The sequence below is a fragment of the Coenobita brevimanus genome, chromosome 97, assembly GCF_032717465.1.
Source record: "Coenobita brevimanus isolate Jiangsu-jjx chromosome 97, ASM3271746v2, whole genome shotgun sequence".
NCBI classification, from domain to species: Eukaryota; Metazoa; Arthropoda; class Malacostraca; order Decapoda; family Coenobitidae; genus Coenobita; species Coenobita brevimanus.
In genome coordinates, this window is record NC_137050.1 from 6,511,225 (window position 1) to 6,530,415 (window position 19,191).

The 19,191-nt window shown below is 40.4% G+C and overlaps 3 protein-coding genes and 1 non-coding gene across 5 annotated transcripts in view; all 4 read right to left on the minus strand.

Moving 5' to 3' along the window:
• The window catches only part of LOC145413858 (uncharacterized), a 121,587-nt gene that overhangs the window by 78,071 nt on the left and 24,325 nt on the right, over positions 1-19,191 (minus strand). The window lies entirely within an intron of this gene.
• LOC145413860 (uncharacterized) lies at positions 2,614-8,550 on the minus strand. The gene is made up of 2 exons (XM_080283535.1): positions 7,617-8,550; positions 2,614-2,967 (listed from the first exon to the last, which is right to left on the minus strand). Exons 1-2 carry the CDS (start codon positions 8,501-8,503, stop codon positions 2,775-2,777), a joined length of 1,080 nt encoding a protein of 359 aa, XP_080139661.1. The 5' UTR covers positions 8,504-8,550; the 3' UTR covers positions 2,614-2,774.
• Positions 5,324-5,442, minus strand: LOC145413913 (5S ribosomal RNA). Its single transcript, XR_013899790.1, has one exon. It is a non-coding gene; the product is annotated as a 5S ribosomal RNA (ribosomal RNA).
• LOC145413792 (uncharacterized) lies at positions 8,535-10,354 on the minus strand. Its single transcript, XM_080283446.1, has 2 exons — positions 8,586-10,354; positions 8,535-8,538 (listed from the first exon to the last, which is right to left on the minus strand). Exons 1-2 carry the CDS (start codon positions 10,352-10,354, stop codon positions 8,535-8,537), a joined length of 1,773 nt encoding a protein of 590 aa, XP_080139572.1.

A 19,191-nucleotide genomic window follows, 5' to 3' on the forward strand; every position in this document is an offset into this window, starting at 1 on the left:
AAGTTTAAAAAGGAGATACAAAATACACCATCGGGGTGAAGGGGTTAATAGTTTTGTATGGTAAAATATACTACTGACATGACAACATAAATAGCATAAAAATTAGCATTAACCCCTTAACCGCAGGGCATCACTTTTGTGACACTTGGGACCAAGGGATCATACCGCGGGGCATCACTTCTGTGATTCTGTGTTATTTTGAATTCACCCGGGCATTCAAGTGGTAGCTTGTATCATCTATCAGTACTGCCAATGTCCAACACTAGTCAGCACTCCTAATCTCATCTGTACTCCCATCCATTGTTGACAATTTAGCCATTTCTCCCCGTTCTTGACTCCCCTCCCTACCTCCCCTCCATTACCCTATCCTCTCGCCTGCCTGGGCGTGCTACGCTAAGTAAATCTTCCCTGGAATTTTTCACTGATTTCATCCATTGAAATAAGCCCTATGCCCTATTCTTATACCAAATAATATATACAAGAAAGAAATAAGGTAAGTGAGAGTGCCATACATCTAGAATTGGCTAATTATCACCTGACAACACCTCACGTGCACTCGTTCGCTAATTTTCGCAGTTTATTTCCCCTTGAAATATGCCGTATAATCTATTTTCGTAATAAAAAAATATATAAGAAAGGATGGGAGAAGCCTAAGTGATATTTACATTCACCTGGAACTACTTAATTACTGCAGGCCACCACACTGTATTCTACGCTAAGTAAATCTTCCCAGGAATTTTCCACTGATTTCATCCATTGAAATAAGCCCTATGCCCTATTCTTATACCAAATAACATATACAAAAAAGAAATAAGGTAAGTGATAGTGCCATACACCTGGAATTGGCTAATTATCACCTGACAACACCTCACGTGCACTCGTTCGCTAATTTTCGCTGTTTATTTCCCCTTGAAATATGCCGTATAATCTATTTTCGTAATAAATATACACATAAGGAGGGAAGGGAGAAGCCTAAGTGATATTTACATTCACCTGGAACTACCTAATTTATTATATATTGTCTTGGTTTCCTGCCAATCATTTCATTGCTATTTATTAGCAGGTCTCACAAGGCTGAAGTTGGCTGTATTGCACTCACCCTAGCCAGGCAGCAGGAGGCCACCGCTATCAGTTCACTGTCGTCTTTCAAGGTGAAAGTATGTCTGATTCGCTCCTGCTAACTTCCGCCACTTTTTAGCCCCATGCAAAGGGCCCTGTGACCTTTACCCCCTACTAAACCTCGTCTGGAAAGAGGTACAGGGCTGACAACTGATAAAGAGTGACTACAATCTTTCTATTGAGTAAAACAGTGCAAGTGGAATTGTAAATAATGTATAAACAGCAAGTGAAAGCAATGAATGTAAATATAAGTGAACAGTGGAAAATAGTTTTATAAGTTACTTCAAGTGACAGTGCATAACACAGTGTAAATAAAACAAAAATGTAAATAATGTAAATAAAATAGAGAACGTAAATAGAAATGTAAATGAGTAGTATTATAAGAATACGAGTATATATACTAGGAGTAATGAAAGTGAAAGTTTCACTCTAGCATGTATGAATACTATGAGTTATGAGAGTGAAGGTGAAAGTGACATTCACTCTCAATGCTAGGACAGTGGTATACAATACGAGAAAGTGAATGCTACGTATTTTACTGAAAGAAATTGAATGCCTACAGTGACAATAAACTACTATTACTGAAGGAAACTTATGGATAAAGACTGTAGATATATATAAGTGTTATATAGTAACAGAAATATAAACTGTGAGTGTTTTTATGAATAATAAATGACAGAACACCAGCGGCAAACTAGCGCAAGTGGGAAGGTCATACATCCTCTTAATTTTCATTGTTTTCACTTTTTTTTTTTTTTGGAGTATGGATTCCAAACTATTCGAGAATCATAGAATAGTGTTTCTAGTGATAATATCAGGCTGTGGTAATCAGATTACGGGTTGTCAGGAAGCATAAAATGGAGACTTCGTTACCCAACTTCAGAGGTCTCCAGAAGTCCTACGGTACTCGACGAAGACTCAACAAACACCCCAGGAGAAAGCTGAAGGTATGTGCCATAAGCATATGTGATTTTAATATTCTAGGACTAATAACTGATTTTTGGTAGATATTTTTAGAGAGTCTGTCGGAGCGCGAATATGCCCGCAGGAGCCGCAAGAAAAAGCAAAACAAGCCCGCAGTTAAAGGGTTAATGACAAAAACAAAAATTCACTGGTAAGAAAAAGGTGCTAAGAGACCTTCCTCAACTGCATGATTAAGGCTCTTAAACTCCTAATTTCATGAAAAAATGTGGAGTTGGAGTTAAATAATGTTAATTAATATATTCACTCGTGATGTATTAGTGGTGAGGGGACATCCATCATCCACTCATTCATTATAGTGCAGCTTCTGGGTGACTGTGTACTGAGGACAAGCCATATGGTTTCCTGCAAACTAGGAAAGCATTTACTACACTAGGCATAACCAAATGAAACATGGCCATTTAGTGGGTTAAGGCAGTCCAACGAAATGCAGTCAGGCGAAAGATTTATATCCAAGAGATGGTTGGAGTTTACTGCTAACACAATGCCAATCGAGGATGAGAGAGGCTGGTCACCCTCGCCCTCAATGTTCAGGAGCCTTGAATCAGGCTCCTAACAACACAGTCTTCCTCTTCATTTGCAGCACTTACTTCCCAGTGTTAAGTGAAACTGAAACTCTGAGATGGTTGAAATACATTATCTACCCACATCCACGTGAAATACAGTAATCTGTTTTATATCCAATTGACACTGATGTGTGTTCTATTCTCCAATGCAGCAACACTCTCCTCGTCCTCCACTGTGATATTGCAGTTGGTCTCCACAGACAACTTTTCAGTGACTACACGCGTCAGTTTATGTATCAAGTACTTCACAGCATTACAAGTCAGCTCACTCTTGTCCAAGACCAGGTGTCTGCATCCTTGCCTGTGGCCACACAATGGGAAACTAATTAATCAATCTGTCATGGTAGCAGTTAGAAACAGTAATGATTAAACATGAATGTACCTATAACAATACTTTTATCATTTCAGTATGTACAGCTATTACCTTGTGGACAACATAATGATGAACCCTCAGAAAAAAATATCTAACACTAAATCTAATGGACTTAAATGACAATTTCTGGTTCTCATGCAGCTGACTGGTTAACCCTTGGGTGTGTATTATATATATATATATATATATATATATATATATATATATATATGTTTTACTCTTCTGACTGATTATCGAACCCAAGACTTCTAGAAAAAAGTCAGGCACTGTTACCACTACACCATGGCGTGATAAAAGCTAAGCTACCTAAATGTTTTGATGAACCAGGTAAATCCACAATGGGAGGATATATTTCAATCATAACACATCAAGATTACTGCTCAGCCCCACACAACTCGGCAAGTGACACAGAAGTTTTAATCTATCCCAGCTAGAACATGAATTTCTTTATATGTTCGAGACACGCACATTACACACGTGTACCATTTTTTTTATGCTCCTGACCAGGAATCAAACTGGAGACTTCTAGATAAAAGTCAGGCACTGTTACCACTACACCATGGCGTAATAAAAGCTAAGCTACCTGAACTTTTTGACGAACCAGGTAAATCTGTTATGGATGTAGTGGTAACAGTGCCTGACTTAACAAGAAAGTGTTCACTGCAGGACCGGCCTATGCCTACCGAAGTGGGGACGATACAGCCAATGTATCTCTATCAAGTGGCTTAGGCTGTCTAGTTGAGACTGTATGTAGGGTGAGAAGTGCTTGTAAATGTAACTGTTGTGTTGGAGTGGCTTTGGATGTGTGTGTAGTATGTGAACCAAGTGTAATCGGCCTGAGCAAGCCGACTGGGTGCAAACATACTTTACAGTATGCGACACTGGTTCAACCACAGCACCCCTGATGTCCGCCAAAGCAGTATGTGGCCAGAAGAACGCTTCCAAAGTTTATTACCCTGGCGGGACGCGAACCCTCGTTATTCACTGTAAGAAAATGCACACTTTACCACTGTACCACAGAGGCTCCATATGTGTGTATATATATATATATATATATATATATATATATATATATATATATATATATATATATATATATATATATACCATATATATACAGTATATATATATATATATATATATATATATATATATATATATATATATATAATATATATACCATATATATACAGTATATATATATATATATATATATATATATATATATAATAAAGGAGGTACAAGGTAGGGCAGTGGATGTGGGGGTGGCCCTAATGAATGAGGGTGAGATTTGGAAGCTTCCGGTGTTGCTGTTTGCCGATGATACAGTATTGTTGAGTGAAGATGAATGGGAGTTGCAAGGTTTGGTGAATGAATTTGGGACAGTGTGTAGGAGGAGGAAGCTGAAAGTTAATGTAAACAAAAGTAAAGTTATGGTGTTTGAGAGGAATGAAGTCACAGAGTGTGCAGTGAGGTTGGATGGTGAGGATATGGAGAATGTGAGTGCATTCAAGTACTTGGGTAGTGTGATGAGTAAGGATGGAACTTTGGGGGATGAAGTGCGTGAAAGGGTACAGCAGGGAAGGAAGGTTGTAGGCATGCTGAAAGCAGTGATGAGAAATAGGGAAGTGAGTATGGAAGTTAAGAAGTCTCTGCATGATGGTATTGTGATCCCTACTCTGACGTATGGAAGCGAGGCGTGGACCTTGCAAGAGGGGAACAAGTCAAGAGTGAGAGCAGTGGAAATGAGTTACTTGAGAGGAGCATGTGGAGTGACATGGAGGGACAGGTTGACGAATGAAGAAGTGAAGGAACGTTGTGGGGTAGATGGGGATGTGGTTGAAAAGATTAGGAGAAATACACTGAGGTGGTTTGGACATGTGGAGAGGATGGAGAGTGAAAGACTGACTAAGAGGGTGTATGTGGGTGAGGTGGAGGGAGGGAGAGGGAGGGGTAGAACGAGGATGAGGTGGAGGGATGGAGTTGAGAGGTATATGAGGGAGGGGGGGGTGAGTTGGGGGGAGGGGAGTCAAATGGTGGGTGACAGAGTGACTTGGAGGCGTTTTGTCTGCGGCCACCCTTTGCGGGATTAGGGCGTCGGGCTATAGATAGATAGATAGATATACCATATATATACAGTATATATATATATATATATATATATATATTCATTCATTCATTGCCAGACGCCATGTATCCCAAACGGGGTGGCCAAGGGCTTAGAGTTAATTGTTTTACAGGGAGGGGCACTAATCCTTCACCAACCCCACTTGACACGTAGGGATGCCAACAGCATCTGGTGTTCCCAGGCGGTCACCCATCCAAGTACTAACCAGACCCAACGTTGCTTAACTTCGCTGATCGGACGGGAAGCGGTGTACTCAACGTGGTATGGCCATTATATATACATATATATAAATAGATAGATAGATATTCATATTTATATACTGTATATACATATACACACTCAAACCTCGATTTAAGGGACTAAATGGGGAATCAACTTGTCCCTTACTTGAAAATGTCCATTGTTTCACCACATAGAAAGACAATCTTATTATGAAATGCAGTGATTGTTTCACTTTTCTTATTTATATGATTATGAATATAGTTTTACGGGTACCGTGTAAAAAAATATATTAATGTGTATGACCTAGACATTACGTATCACTTGTAAATGGTCTTGTCCGTTTGTCAGGTTGAATATGGAGTTCCTTAAATGAAGGTCCCTTAAATCAAGGTTTGAGTGTGTGTGTGTGTGTGTGTGTGTGTGTGTGTGTATATATATATATATATATATATATATATATATATATATAGAGGCATACCCCGGTTTAACGATGTAACTGGTTAGGTAAAACCCCATCGTTAGGCAGGGTATAGTATATCAGGGTAATTTTAACATGCAAAGTAATGTGGAGCGTTAACCAGCCTTGGGTTTCCCCCCAAAACAAACCAAAAACCCACCCAAATGAGTTCAAAAACAAGTTTAAAGCCAATCTAAATGGCCTAACAGCTGTCAAAGAGGCTAACCTAAGCCTAACACCTGTAAATAACTCACTAAAACCAACAAATAAATTCTGAAATCGTTAAATGTAAGTCTGAAAAAAATCAAGCTTAGTAAACTGTACCCCATAATGCCAATGTTCACCCCACCTATGGCTAAAACCCGTTAATCTAAGTCTAAAAACAGTTTATAAGTCAACCTAAACATACAATTTTAGTCTTAAAAAAAAAAAAAAAAAAAAAAAAAAAAAAAAAACGTTAAACCAGAGTTTGGCCAGCGTTAGGTGGGGTATGGTGATATTTCTACCCCCACCGTTAAGCCGGGGTATAACATCTAGGGGTATCATTATATTACTGTATATAGTGGTATATATATATATATATATATATATATATATATATATATATATATATATATATATATATATATATATATATATATATATATATATATATATATATATATAAATATAAATATATATATATATATATATATATATATATATATATATATATATATATATATACACACACACATAATTAACATGCCTTGATGCTACTCTCAGAATGTGAGGCAGAAAAGGGGTTAATATTGGACGGTACCCAGTGACTTATACGGGACTGTACCCAGGGACTGTATTGTTGAGGCATATTTCCTGTTTTACTGCACCTTTTTGAAAAAGTGCATGCAACTGTTAAAAACAAATTTACAATTTTGAAAACCAAAGTAGGCATAAACCAATTTCTCACAAAATAAGCATATCTGTAGCCTTGAATTTAAGAATATAAGAACAGTGGCAGGTGGGAGCGCTCACCATCCACTCACTCAATGTAGTGCTGCTTTGGGTATCTGCCCTTTCCTCTCTTCCATCCTTCCTCTTCTGTCTTTCTTTCCCTCACTCCTTCCTCTTTCTTCTCCCTACAGGTGACTTTACACTCCTTCTTCTGCCTTTCTTTTCTTCATTCTTTCCTCTTCCTTCTGCTGATGGGTAACTCAACAAGGAGTGACAAGCCAAATGGTACACCAAGAAACCATTTATTATGTTGGGAAGTAACTACATAACCAAATTATGGTGCCTGGTGGTTTTATGGGTAATTAAGGTGCTCCAATCGGATTGAGCCTCTGTAAGTTTTTATCTAAAGGGAGGTTGGGGTTCACTGCTCATGTAATGCCACTCACGAATGAGTAAGGCTGGTCACTCTCATCTTAAATGTCAGGACCAACTTGCCTAGCCCCGGGTTCCTACACTCCTCATGGGGCGACACAGGACTGGATGATGGATGGATGGATGGAAGAAATTATATCACCAACGGAATGATCCACATTAACCCCTTCCCAATGAAATGTTTTCTTTAAGCCAAATAATCAAGTGAAGGTAGTAAGAATGTATTTTAGAATAGTACTAGAGAAAAAAAACACTATAGTAATTTTTTCTATTACCTCCATACGAAAAAGCCTACCATAAACTGAATAAAATCTTCTGATGGTACACAGACATGGATGTTGTCAAACTATCAAATATGTGAACAAAACAAACCATCCAGGAATGGATCCTACGAGAGATACTCACCCTCGTTTATTTCCCCTCTGACATCCAACATTTCTAACTACTGCCACCACCCATTCCTTATCCTTATCACTGATTCCAGGTATGGTCACCTCCAGATTGCCATTAGTTGTAAGGCTTGGCAGATCATGGGCATTCACTTCACTTGAGAAATCAAGGGTGACACGTAGATTTCTGATAGACTTGTATATCTTCTCCAAGCTGACAGACAGACAAATAACTGCTTCCAAAGAGCACAACCTCACTCGTAGGGTCTTGAGCTTGAAGCAGTAGTTAAGGATTTCTTTCCCTTCTTCTTGTTCTCCAAGGCTCCCAGTTAGATTGGTGAGGTGGCCCCAAGGATGGAGAGTAAGCAACAATTCATCTGAGGGTCTCTCACACTTATACTCGTTGTGGTGCCAAAAATGCAGTTCAGTCAGGATAGGGTTCTCTTTACCATAACGACCCCTTAGTTTATGCCTGAGCTCCTTCATCACTTCCCACAGGTTCTCAATGCCGTACGGGTCCACACGACTATCTACCTCAATCTTCAAAGTCTCTATTTTGGCAGGTGTGGAGATTAGTAGTTCTAAACCTGGGACAATCATTTTGACTTCATATAGATGCCAAATGTCTCTTGGCAAGTGCTTTCTTGCAATAATCTCCCCAACTTTCTTTTGTTTTTTTGCCTCAACCAAGAATTTCCACCAGAAATCATAGCTTCCGTCCCGCACCACTGCCTTCTCTGCAAGTTGAAATATGTATTTTAAGGTTTCAAAAGATGCCTGGCCCGTAAGTGTTATATGTCCAATGAGGAATATGATGACCTGGTGAAAATCTTCCCAGTTATTCATTTCTGCAATCTCCTGCAGCTTCTGATGTGCCAAGAACTGTGCTGCTAGGTACTCCATCTGAGTTTTGTGAAGGAAGGAGTAGCAGCCCTCATCTTTTGAGTCACTGTTCTCATTATATTCACACATTAGGAATGCAGACATCATTTCTATCTTGTCAATGCCAAGTTGCTCACACTTACTCTCTATTTGCATTTTATCTTCTTCAGTAAGGTACACTTGAGCAAACCTAAGATTCTTTAAAGCCTTTTCTCCTATAAACAGCAAAAACTCTTCAATTTTCTCATCCTTAATGTCTTTATTTTTCATCCGCTGTTTCAGTTTCTTCTGGCAAAGTTTGAAAAGCTGAAAATAAAGGGTTGTACAGTTTGTGACTTCTGATAGTACTTGTTCTCCCAGACCAGAATCCTTTACCTTGTCAATCCACAAGTAGATAAGGAGTGCCAGAGTGAGAGGTAGCCTGAGGTGTTCACCCAAGATTCTTCCCCTTCCATGTATGTACTTAAGGAAGCGTTCACTTTCTTTCCTACGCTGGTGGTCTGGTTTTTCCTTTAGTGCTACATTAAACACTTTGTCTGTAAACTCCTTTCTTCTACCATCATCAAAGCCACATATCTTTACCATTAAGTAGTCAAACTTTTTATATTTAAGGCAGCTGTCAACCTTACTCAAGAATTCTGGCCGTGTTGTTATAATGATACGACTATGAGAACCTAATTTAGTAATTATGTCCTCCAGAATATCTGTGGCCTCTTTACAGTTTTCATCAAACCCATCAATGATGAAGAGGACACTGAGGTCACACAATGTGTCAATGATATCATTTTCAACACTGACATCTATCAAGGCATTAACCTTTACATCAGATATCTCTCTGTAAGTACTGGAGAGAATGTCACTAAGAAATTCTTTCAATCTTTTTTCTCGTAACGAACGGGCCTCTACCAGGATAACTAGATCAAACTCACGTATACCTTCAATATTTTCCATGTCCCCAGTATCTGACCAACTGTGCAGAATGTACCTGCAAAGGGATGTCTTGCCACACCCTGCAAGACCATGTAACAAAAGAGCAACCGGAATCACACTTCTTCCATGCACTATCTTTTCTGTTCTCATCAATTCTTTGGCATCAATTTCATAGTCTCGATAATCCTCAATCTTCAGTGGAGTGTATATCTTCTCAATGTAGTAGCTTTTCACTGAAGACTTTGCAAAATCCCTATCTAGCATCCAAGAGCAGGGGTTTACTACACGTAGCCTACTGTAGTAATCAATCAGCTCTTTCTGCCCTTTACTGATTAGCTTGTGAGGGAGGCTGTCTTTAAAATCCTTCACTTTTTGCATGTACTGGTACTCATTACAGCTCTCATAGCTGGCTTTGAGGATGTCCTGTAAGTTTCTCTCAGTATTCCTTACCAAGTCTGAAAAATCTACGTTAATAACTTCCTCTACACCTCGACATATGTTCATGAATACGGTCAACAAATTACTTACTTCATTTTCAATATTTAAGCTCTTTGAGTGTTCCTCAAAAAAACGATGACTCAGTTTATTTCTTTTCGACTTCAAGTCCCTTATACCTCGCTGACAATTTTCACTTAGCTTGTCATACACATTGGTGAACGCTTTAGTCAGCAGTTTTGATGCAAAAGTAATGTCAAAGTTAGTGGTCATTAGATCTTCCTTCAGCAAGTGCTGCCAATCCTTGGTGCATAATTGTTCCATATCATCTTTCTTCCAACCTTTGTTGTGTAGATACTCTTTCAGAGTAACAGTTCCATTGTTGGTAGATTTTAAAGATTTAAATACTTCCCTGATCACCGTAACCATTACATTCTGTCCTTCAACCAAAACACATAACTGCCATTTCCAAAAGCTCCCAGGTGGTGGCACACGTGCTTCCGCCATACCTATGAGCGAGCAAGGAAAAGAATAAAAATATATAAGCTGTATGTAGAGAAAATGAAGTACCCTATAAGAACATGTTTAACTCTATATACAAGTACATGAAAAAGCATTATCCACATAAAAAACTAGTACAGCACATGAGAGCACATTTGTATGTCAACAAAAATTCACTGGGTTGGAGATTCAATTTCACCTTTCTCATCTATTATGACAATGGGCCAGTGCACTGAGTAGTCCTGCTATCTGGTAGGAGTCTGTGAACTTCTCCCAGATACATGCTTTGCTGGTGTGAAGGTTACAGCTACCAATATTTGATGTTATTCTACCCAAAGCCAGCTAAAAACTAAGTGCTGTTATGCTGAACATCAGGTTTTCACCAACAAAACTAAGGGTTCTATAATATTCATGGCCTTATAAAGAAGATGGGTTGGGAAAAAATAGTATTCAAACGTATGTTCTACTCCTCTCTATCAGGTAATTTCTATGGAAGTATTAAAGTAGGTTTGTGCAGAAATATTGCCTTCATGCATGTTTAAAGATGGTAAATTATTCAAATATGGGTAATAGGATTTCCATTTCTTAAAAACAATGATGAAAGATATGGATAAATTCGCCATGTGACATTTCCATTTGGTACTCGGCTCAGCCACACGTACGATTGTAAACAAACATGAAACTGGCGAGGTGTGACGGTGATGGAATGACTTGGTTGCGCGACATTTACAATAAGAACAGTTAGCAATATGACGAAATTTGTTTGGGCTGTGGTTGACTGCAAATCAAATTCAACTTTCAACACAGACCAGAACCCATTCATAAAACATGTGAAAGGTTTCACTCAAAGAAGGACGCCAAATGTCATATGTTGTGGGAGACGTGATGCAGAAGTGTTGAGTGAAAGCATGTCGTACATTGCTCTGGAAGCAAATTTTAAAATACAGGTATGACCAAATTTGTGCATGAAAGCATTCCTCCATATGTTTACCATGTTATAGTTTTACACCAATTATATGGGATATTTACTGAATAGTAAACTGTATGCAGAAGTTTATTCTATCTACCTATCTATCTACAGTAATCCCTCCACCATCTGATGTAATAGAGCCAAAGGCATGTCCGGAAAGTGGTCCTGTCCGGATAGTGGGCAACAGCCTCCTGGACTTGTACTTATGGACCCTAACTCAGAAAAACACCTATACAACTCCCTCTGGACATGCATAGCACCTATTTAAGACCCAAATCACACCAATAAGGGACATAAAAGACTGAAATAAATGCAAAAGAACCATAAAATGAGGTTTTTGAGGTAGGTTTATACAATATTAAACATTCTGGGTACTTACAAGTCCCTGGCTCCTGGACTGGTAGTTATGGACCCTAACCAAGCCTAACTCAGAAAAACACCTCCCTACTGCACATGCATAGCACTTAAGACACTACATATTCACACCAATAAGGGACATAAAAGAGTGAAACGAGGTGTTTGAGGTAAGTATAGTATGGAAAATACAGTACATTACAGTGTGAAACATTCTGCCTACTTGCAGCAAGTCCATGGCCATCTCGATGAATAACCGCCTCCTCTCACACTCTGGCAGTAAGAAGGATTTCCTGAAGCACTTGCAGTACACTGTTCATGAAGTCTTGCACTGAACTTAGTCATTCGCACTCAGAAGTCCATTCTCTTCACACTGCACACTCTTGCCTTACTTATCCTCCATTGTAACTTAATAAGTGTTGCACTCTGCACTTTAAGTCTTTCCAGTCATAAAACCAATTTCAAAACAAATCACAAGTTTATTTACGTTAAATTTTGTCCAAAAATTGTTTGTCTTTTCACTCAAATATCTACTTTCTTAACAAAACTGTATGCACTGTTTTTCTTTCACTGTACAACACTAAATTCCTGTGTGGTCTAGTGGAGAAGTTCTTGCCGTTTAATCACTGTCAGTCTGAGAGTATCACTGGCAAGTGACCTAGGGGTGCGTCGCTGGGTCGTGGTGATGGCGTACCCACTGCAGACGACTCTGAAGATAGACGCAAACTCACGTCGAGCGGTGACTCCACCGTGGCTGATGTGCTGGGCTGTGGCTCGGAGCATGAGGGCCTGTCTTGGGGAGGCAACGGAGTGGAGCCAGGGCTGGGCACAGCGGGGGTCACAGGCCTGAAAAAGCTGTCAATCATTGATCGATGCAAGGAACGACGATTCTGATGATTAATGATGTGCTTCCTGGAAGCACGCACTTCCTCCACAAGTCCCAAGGGCCACATCTCCCTCTCGCAGTCCAGGCGTTCCAGGTAGTCCAGAAAGAACTCTAGGTGTTCCAGGAGTGCGCTCAGCTTGGGGATGGCTGGAGTTGTGTCATGCTGAGAGGAGTCCGCATCATCGTCGCCGTCCTCGTCGGAATCTTCATGCTGGGTACTGACACCTGAAACTGAAGATGCGATCTCGATATCAGACAGGGTCTGATACCCAGGATCGCCCTTGTCGTCATCCAACCACTCACGCACTTCGTCCACATCAACATCGTCGCCGTGCGTATGTAGACGTGCATGGAAGTCATCCACGTCGAAACCTAGGAAATCGTACTCCGCATCCGTTCCGAGAAGCAGACGAGACCAACCATTTTCTAGAGTCCTAACAGGGATTTCCTTCCGTTCACTGGCCCAGTTGTAAATGGCAGACTTGATGTTGTAGAGGTGAAGGTTTTCCAAAGTCCGCTGGCCTCGCGTGTCCCGTCCCTCCCTGCGCTCGTCCTCGTCCTCGAGAACAACCATCACCTCGTCCAGGAACTTCCGTCGGTATAGGCGCTTCGTTGCCACAATCATTCCTTGGTCCATTGGTTGGATGAAAGCAGTAGTATTAGGTGGCAGAAACATGCACCTAATGCAGCCATTCTCAGCCACCAAGTCCTTGTCACACGGGTGGGCAGGTGCATTGTCGAGGAGAAGGAGGGCCTTTACCTGGTCGCGTGGGATTCCCAGTTTCTCCGTCTGGTAATGTATGACCTCCTTGACGAAATGGCGGTGGAACCAGTCTTTGAAGATGTGGACTGTGAACCATGCCTTCGAGGAATAGTACCAGACAACAGGGAGGACATCCATCACCCCACGAAGACACCGAGGTTGCTTTGCACGGCCAACAATAACAGGCTTAAGCCGGTGCATGCCGTTAGCATTGGCACAACACAAAGCAGATATCCGTTGCTTGGAGAGCTTGCGGCCAGGTACACGCTTCTCCGTCTCCTCGGCTAGAGTGTTCGTAGGCAAAGAGCGATAGAATAAACCAGTTTCGTCAGCGTTGTAGACCTGACCGAGAGTGAGGCCCTCCCTATCGATCAAGCCCTTCACCTTGTGCCGAAACTCTTCTACTCCATCCTCTTTGACGTCCAAAGCTTCACCATGAGACTTATGGTTGGTAAGGCCATGTCGTAACTTGAACGTGAAGAGCCAACCTTCGGATGCCTTGAAGTCTAGGGCGTCGTGAAGCCTTGCGAACTTCTCTGCAGCAGCCTTCAGCTCCGTACCACAAACCATCACACCAGCAGCACGTTGCTGTCGATACCAAATCAATGTGGAGCGGTCGACTTCAGCAAACTTGGGAGTAAACATCATCTTCCTCTCCACGTTGCGTATGCTTTTCAACGAGAAGTCAGCCGTGTACTCCATGAGTTTGTCTCGGGATCTCTTAATATCAAACAAAGTAGATCGGGCCAGGTTGAACTCACGGAGGATGCATGACGAAGACCATCCCGCATCTACTTTCTCCAATATCTCCAGCTTCTTCTCCAGAGTCAGAACCACTCTCTTCCTCTTCTCAGGCGGCGGGGCCATCATCATACACACGAAGGAGGGGCACGAGAGCAGCAAGAGTGCCTGCAGCAGGTAAGGCACCACCACAAAAGCGAGCATGTGGGCAGCCATAACGACGAGCGTTCACTCACGACAAGAGACAGAGGCGCTCTAGCGGACGTTGGAGGAATGACGCACCACAACAAAGCTGTCCCGTGCCGTGCGTGCCAAGTTCAAATTACGGGTGGGAAAAAATAGTTTTTTTTTTTTTCGATTTTATTGCGGTTTTCGGATCATTTTGGGAAAATTGGATCCCGGGACGATTATGTCCGGTAAGTGGGGATGTCCGGAAAGTGGGCGTACGGAAAGTAGAGGGATTACTGTATTGCCAGACGCCATAATCCCGTAAGAGGTCGCCATTTGACTTTGAGTTATTGGTTTTATGGGGAGGGGCACTAACCCTCCACCAACCCACTTGTTGACATGTAGGGAGCATGTATCGGTTGGTTATATGGTTACCACCCAGCACTGTAAATGGTTTCTTGGCTTACAGGAAACCATTTGGCTTTTCACTCAATGTAAAGCCACCTGTAAAGGAAAGAAAAGCAATAAGGAGAGACAGGAAAGATGGGAGATATAGGAAGAGAGGAGGGCAGGCACAGAAAGAATGATAAAGGCTAAGGAAGAAGTAGGCAGCACTACATCAAGTGAGTGGATGATAGTCACCATCACCTACCACTAAGAAGTTAATTCCATGGTGATAATGATTTCTTATTTTACATTTTTTTTTTTTCCCCAATGCCACTTACATACCAATGGCATGACTGTCAAAAGGATTTGAAAAGTTTTGTGATTTGAGGAAACTATATGAAAGTGTGCAGAAAAATTTTTCTTTGAAACCCGCAAAACATGTTTCTGGCAGAAATTCACAGACTCCCACCAGATGGCAGGACCTTTCAGTGCATTGGCCCATTCACAGAATACATTCCAAGAACTTGGCAACAAAGCAAATAAAGAAGGGTATTCTGCATACAGTTAATACCCAAGAACAGAAATAAAATACAGTAATCCCTTCGAGATCCGATGTAAAACAGCCAATGACATGTCCGGAACTTGGGAAAATGCCCCTTGTCCAGGGGGCATTTTCCCAACCTATCTTTGAAAACTACCTAAGTAACTCCCTACCGGACATGCACAGCACCTATTTAAGACCCTATTCATAAAAATAAGGGACAGAAAATATGAAATAAATGAAAAGGAATCAGAGAATGAGGAATTAGGAGTATGGAAAATATTTAGAAGTGCACAGGCTACTTAGCATGTCTGAGGCCGTTACGAAGATCAACCTGCCTCCTCTAAGGCTCTGACAGTGGTGAAAATGCTCTTGAAGCACGTACAATAATCCAGTGTTGTCCTGCACTTAATCCTCTGCACTGCAAATTATAATTGTTTAACACTGCACATTCTGTTCTTACTGGTGCCACACTAGTGGCAACACACTAGTTTGCACTCTGTACTTAACCCTTTGCACTCTGAATTCTAATTTCTTAACACTGCACAACACTGTAAAGAGGAGCATTTGTGCGAACAGGAAAATCTGCCAGACACCACAAGAAACTATGTCTCGTTTTTGTTTCTGCGGGCTAAGGGGCTCTTAGTTAAATTTCAGTGTTATTTTTCTGATCGATAATTATGATACTGGTTAAGCAAATAGCTTTAAAAAATGTAAATCACTCTTACTTATGCTATTTCACCCAAAATATCTCCGATAAAATAATATATTTGTATATTCTTTCCTAAGAAGATTAGTACAATATTTGGACGGTAAGAAGTAAAAAAGGCGTATGAATATTGACATTTGTATATAATCTGACTTGTATAGTCGCCCCATGAAGTGATGGCACAGTTTTAGATTGTTTCGGTCACTCTGCACTGCCATACGTTCTATGAAAACAGTGAATATAAAGGTAATCATTCAATGCCTTCATCACGTCATGTCAAATAACGTATATATTACATTGCGCTAATAATGATGTAAAATGAATAACAGGAGTCAGTGATATATTAGAAGTTAACACTTAGTTTACCTTTCCCGATTTGAATGAATGTGAAATGTATTACTCCACGCGCGGTGGGCAGTAGGCCTATAACTCTGTGTTCCTGATTTATTTGTTTCCCAGGACTTCAAATACAGATGCTTTAGTTTTGAAGGCTAGTTAAGGAAAATTCTTGTGACTGCAATACACTGCCTTATTTTCAAATGCTATGGTAATGCTACGGCAACAATAAGGATGCCATAACAATGAAATTATTCTTCGTAATGATGCCCTACCTGCAGTAGCAGCAAGGCTGGACTGCCTTTATTTCCGTCTTCCTCTCGCCAATAACAATTATAATTAGCAAATTTATTCCCAATTGATGCAAAATTATTTTTAGCTGTACGGAGGTATGACAGATTCTGCCTTTCTCTCTTACACCACGCAATAAACAGGACCAAATCAAGAGTTCATAAACTATTGTAATGCAAAATCACGCACTCTTCACTCCATTTTAAAATCTTCATATCTGTCTTTTTAAATAAACTGTACTGTCCCGCTGAACAGAAAATGATTATTTGGAAGTTTTGAACTCAATGATTTGTTTATGAACCCCTGAATTTTATTACTCTTGCTAATCGATTATACACCGAGGATATCAAACACTGACAGAAGGTAGCATTCTCCAAAGAGCTCCGATTCTAGGCAAATTTCGAGGTTCTTTTTTTATACTTCTTTCACAGATAGCCCTCTGGCTTATATTAAATAATCCTGAGATTTTTTTTAATGGGAAACTGGCCAAAGGCAGTGTATTAACTGTATGTCTTTGAGTGAATGTTATCTCCTTTCGTGCATGTTGATCGAAACATTTAAAATAGCTTACTGGCTTACACCGCCTTCCCGCTTTCTGTCATCGTCCATGGAGACATTGGAAACAAAAATAAATGACTTTAAATTATTCCCTAGTATTGTAACGGAAATTATTTTATAAATAATAATTACTCATTTCAGTTGTTTATTGAAGTTCCCTTTTGTTCAGTTTTACGTTGCTAAAAAATTACTGCGTGTTACCACAGTAGATTTGAACTCCACAAATTATTCCTGACTGTCCCTGAGTGATAGCTGTGAAATTTCAATTAGTTCCGTTCAGGATTTCCTATTATCGTAACTAATGAACTGCTTCCTACAATTTTGAAATATACAGGTACTGTGTCATTGATTTAGTTTTTTTTTTTAATTTTATGCATTAGGTTTCATCTCATAGAGATATAAGGAAGAGTATGTGCACTATTGCTGACCAAAAACTTCTGGATACTCCGCCGTCACTTCTTAGCCCGACTGTACAAAAAATGGCACGTATGGTCTATCCATAGTTTAATATTTATTAGACTCTAAAATGTTAGGGCGTACCGAAGCCTAGCGCTGCCAGACGTATGAAGCAAGCATGGTGATGGAGTAGATCAGCCAGTGAAGACAGACGGCTGTTTCGGTTTCCTCGGAAAACTTGTTTTACCGGAGACAGCATATAAATATCGACGTGCTTTCATGAAATAAATTAGATTTTATTCTTACTCAGAGGGAGTTTAATTTGTCAGTATAAATTATAACTATCTATCTATCTATTGCCAGATGCCACAATCCCTTACGGGGTGGCCATTTGACTAAATTTCTATTATTGGATAAAGATATACAGTACATATAAGGCGTGTTTTTGTCGTCCAAGCTGGAGCTTGGGATTCGAAACGCGTCTTGGGGCGCTTGGTTTTTGTCCGCAAAAAACAGTCCAGGATATGTAGAACCGAAAAATTACGTGCCAATCGCAAAGTAAACAGAGGGGTTCGCCGAAGACGATCTTCTGATGAATATGCAACTTACATGTAGCCGTTATTTGTGCTGAACTGGCTCTGTATGTCATTAATATTAGCCACCTGTACCCTACTTTTATGTACAAGATGCTAATTTCAGGATATTTATCATTTATGTGTCCGTGCTGGCCAATCTCACTCTCCCCAAGCTATATCAAGACTGCTCCCGACCACGCTTGGGTGGGATACAAAGACGATCTTGGTTTTGATGACAAACGCTTGGGCCGGCTTCATATCACTTTGGCCGACAAAAACAGCGCAACTTGGTTTTACCGAAGATGGTTTTGAATCAAATCCCTCAGCTTGGACGACAAAAACGCGGCTATATATTTCTATGCATGCATAAACGAGGCTGCAACTGCTGTGGAATTTTTTTTTATAATTACTGTACTTTAGTTCATGCTGCATTGACACAATACTGTTTTAAAGAGAAGAAATAGAATATTTATGTATTTTTACAATAAGATGCATGAAAAAGGACATTAAATTATTGCCCAACATGTGATTTTTTTTTCCATCTAAAAAATTTAAATATTGGTGACATCTGGCATTTCTCCAGGCACGCGAACACTCCTATTCCCATGTGGTCTAGTGGCGAGGTATTGCAGTTTATTCACCGTTTATTCACAAAAATGAACACGTGAGGCAGCCATGGCGATGAGCGTCTAGTCACGATAGTAGGTAGGTGGGAACTGGGGAGAGGAGGATGCAGGGGGCCGCTCAAAAAAAAAAAAAAAAAAAAAAAAAAAAAAAAAAAAAAGGGCAACAATAAACGGTGATGGTGACAGGTTAGGAATGTGGCTGGAAGTTGCTAGCTCAAGTCCTAAACATAGGCAGCACTGACCCAGTGGTCACTGGCATGATGGCACAGGAGCAGGTCAACATCCAGTGCAACTAGGCAGCAGGAAACAGTCACCCAACTACTTACCCCTGATAGGAAGGGGCTTAGAAAAGGTAACCTAAATGTTTGCTGCTCTGCACCACTTGGGCAGATAACTGTCTGTCAAAGCACCCCACATAGCAGTCACAAAGCCAAAAGAATCCCTCTGACTCTTGCTACCTGGAATATATGAACCTTGCCTGATACTGACCAAGACGTATGACCATGCTGAAAAACTGCAGTTTACTGCCCATGAACTGAAAC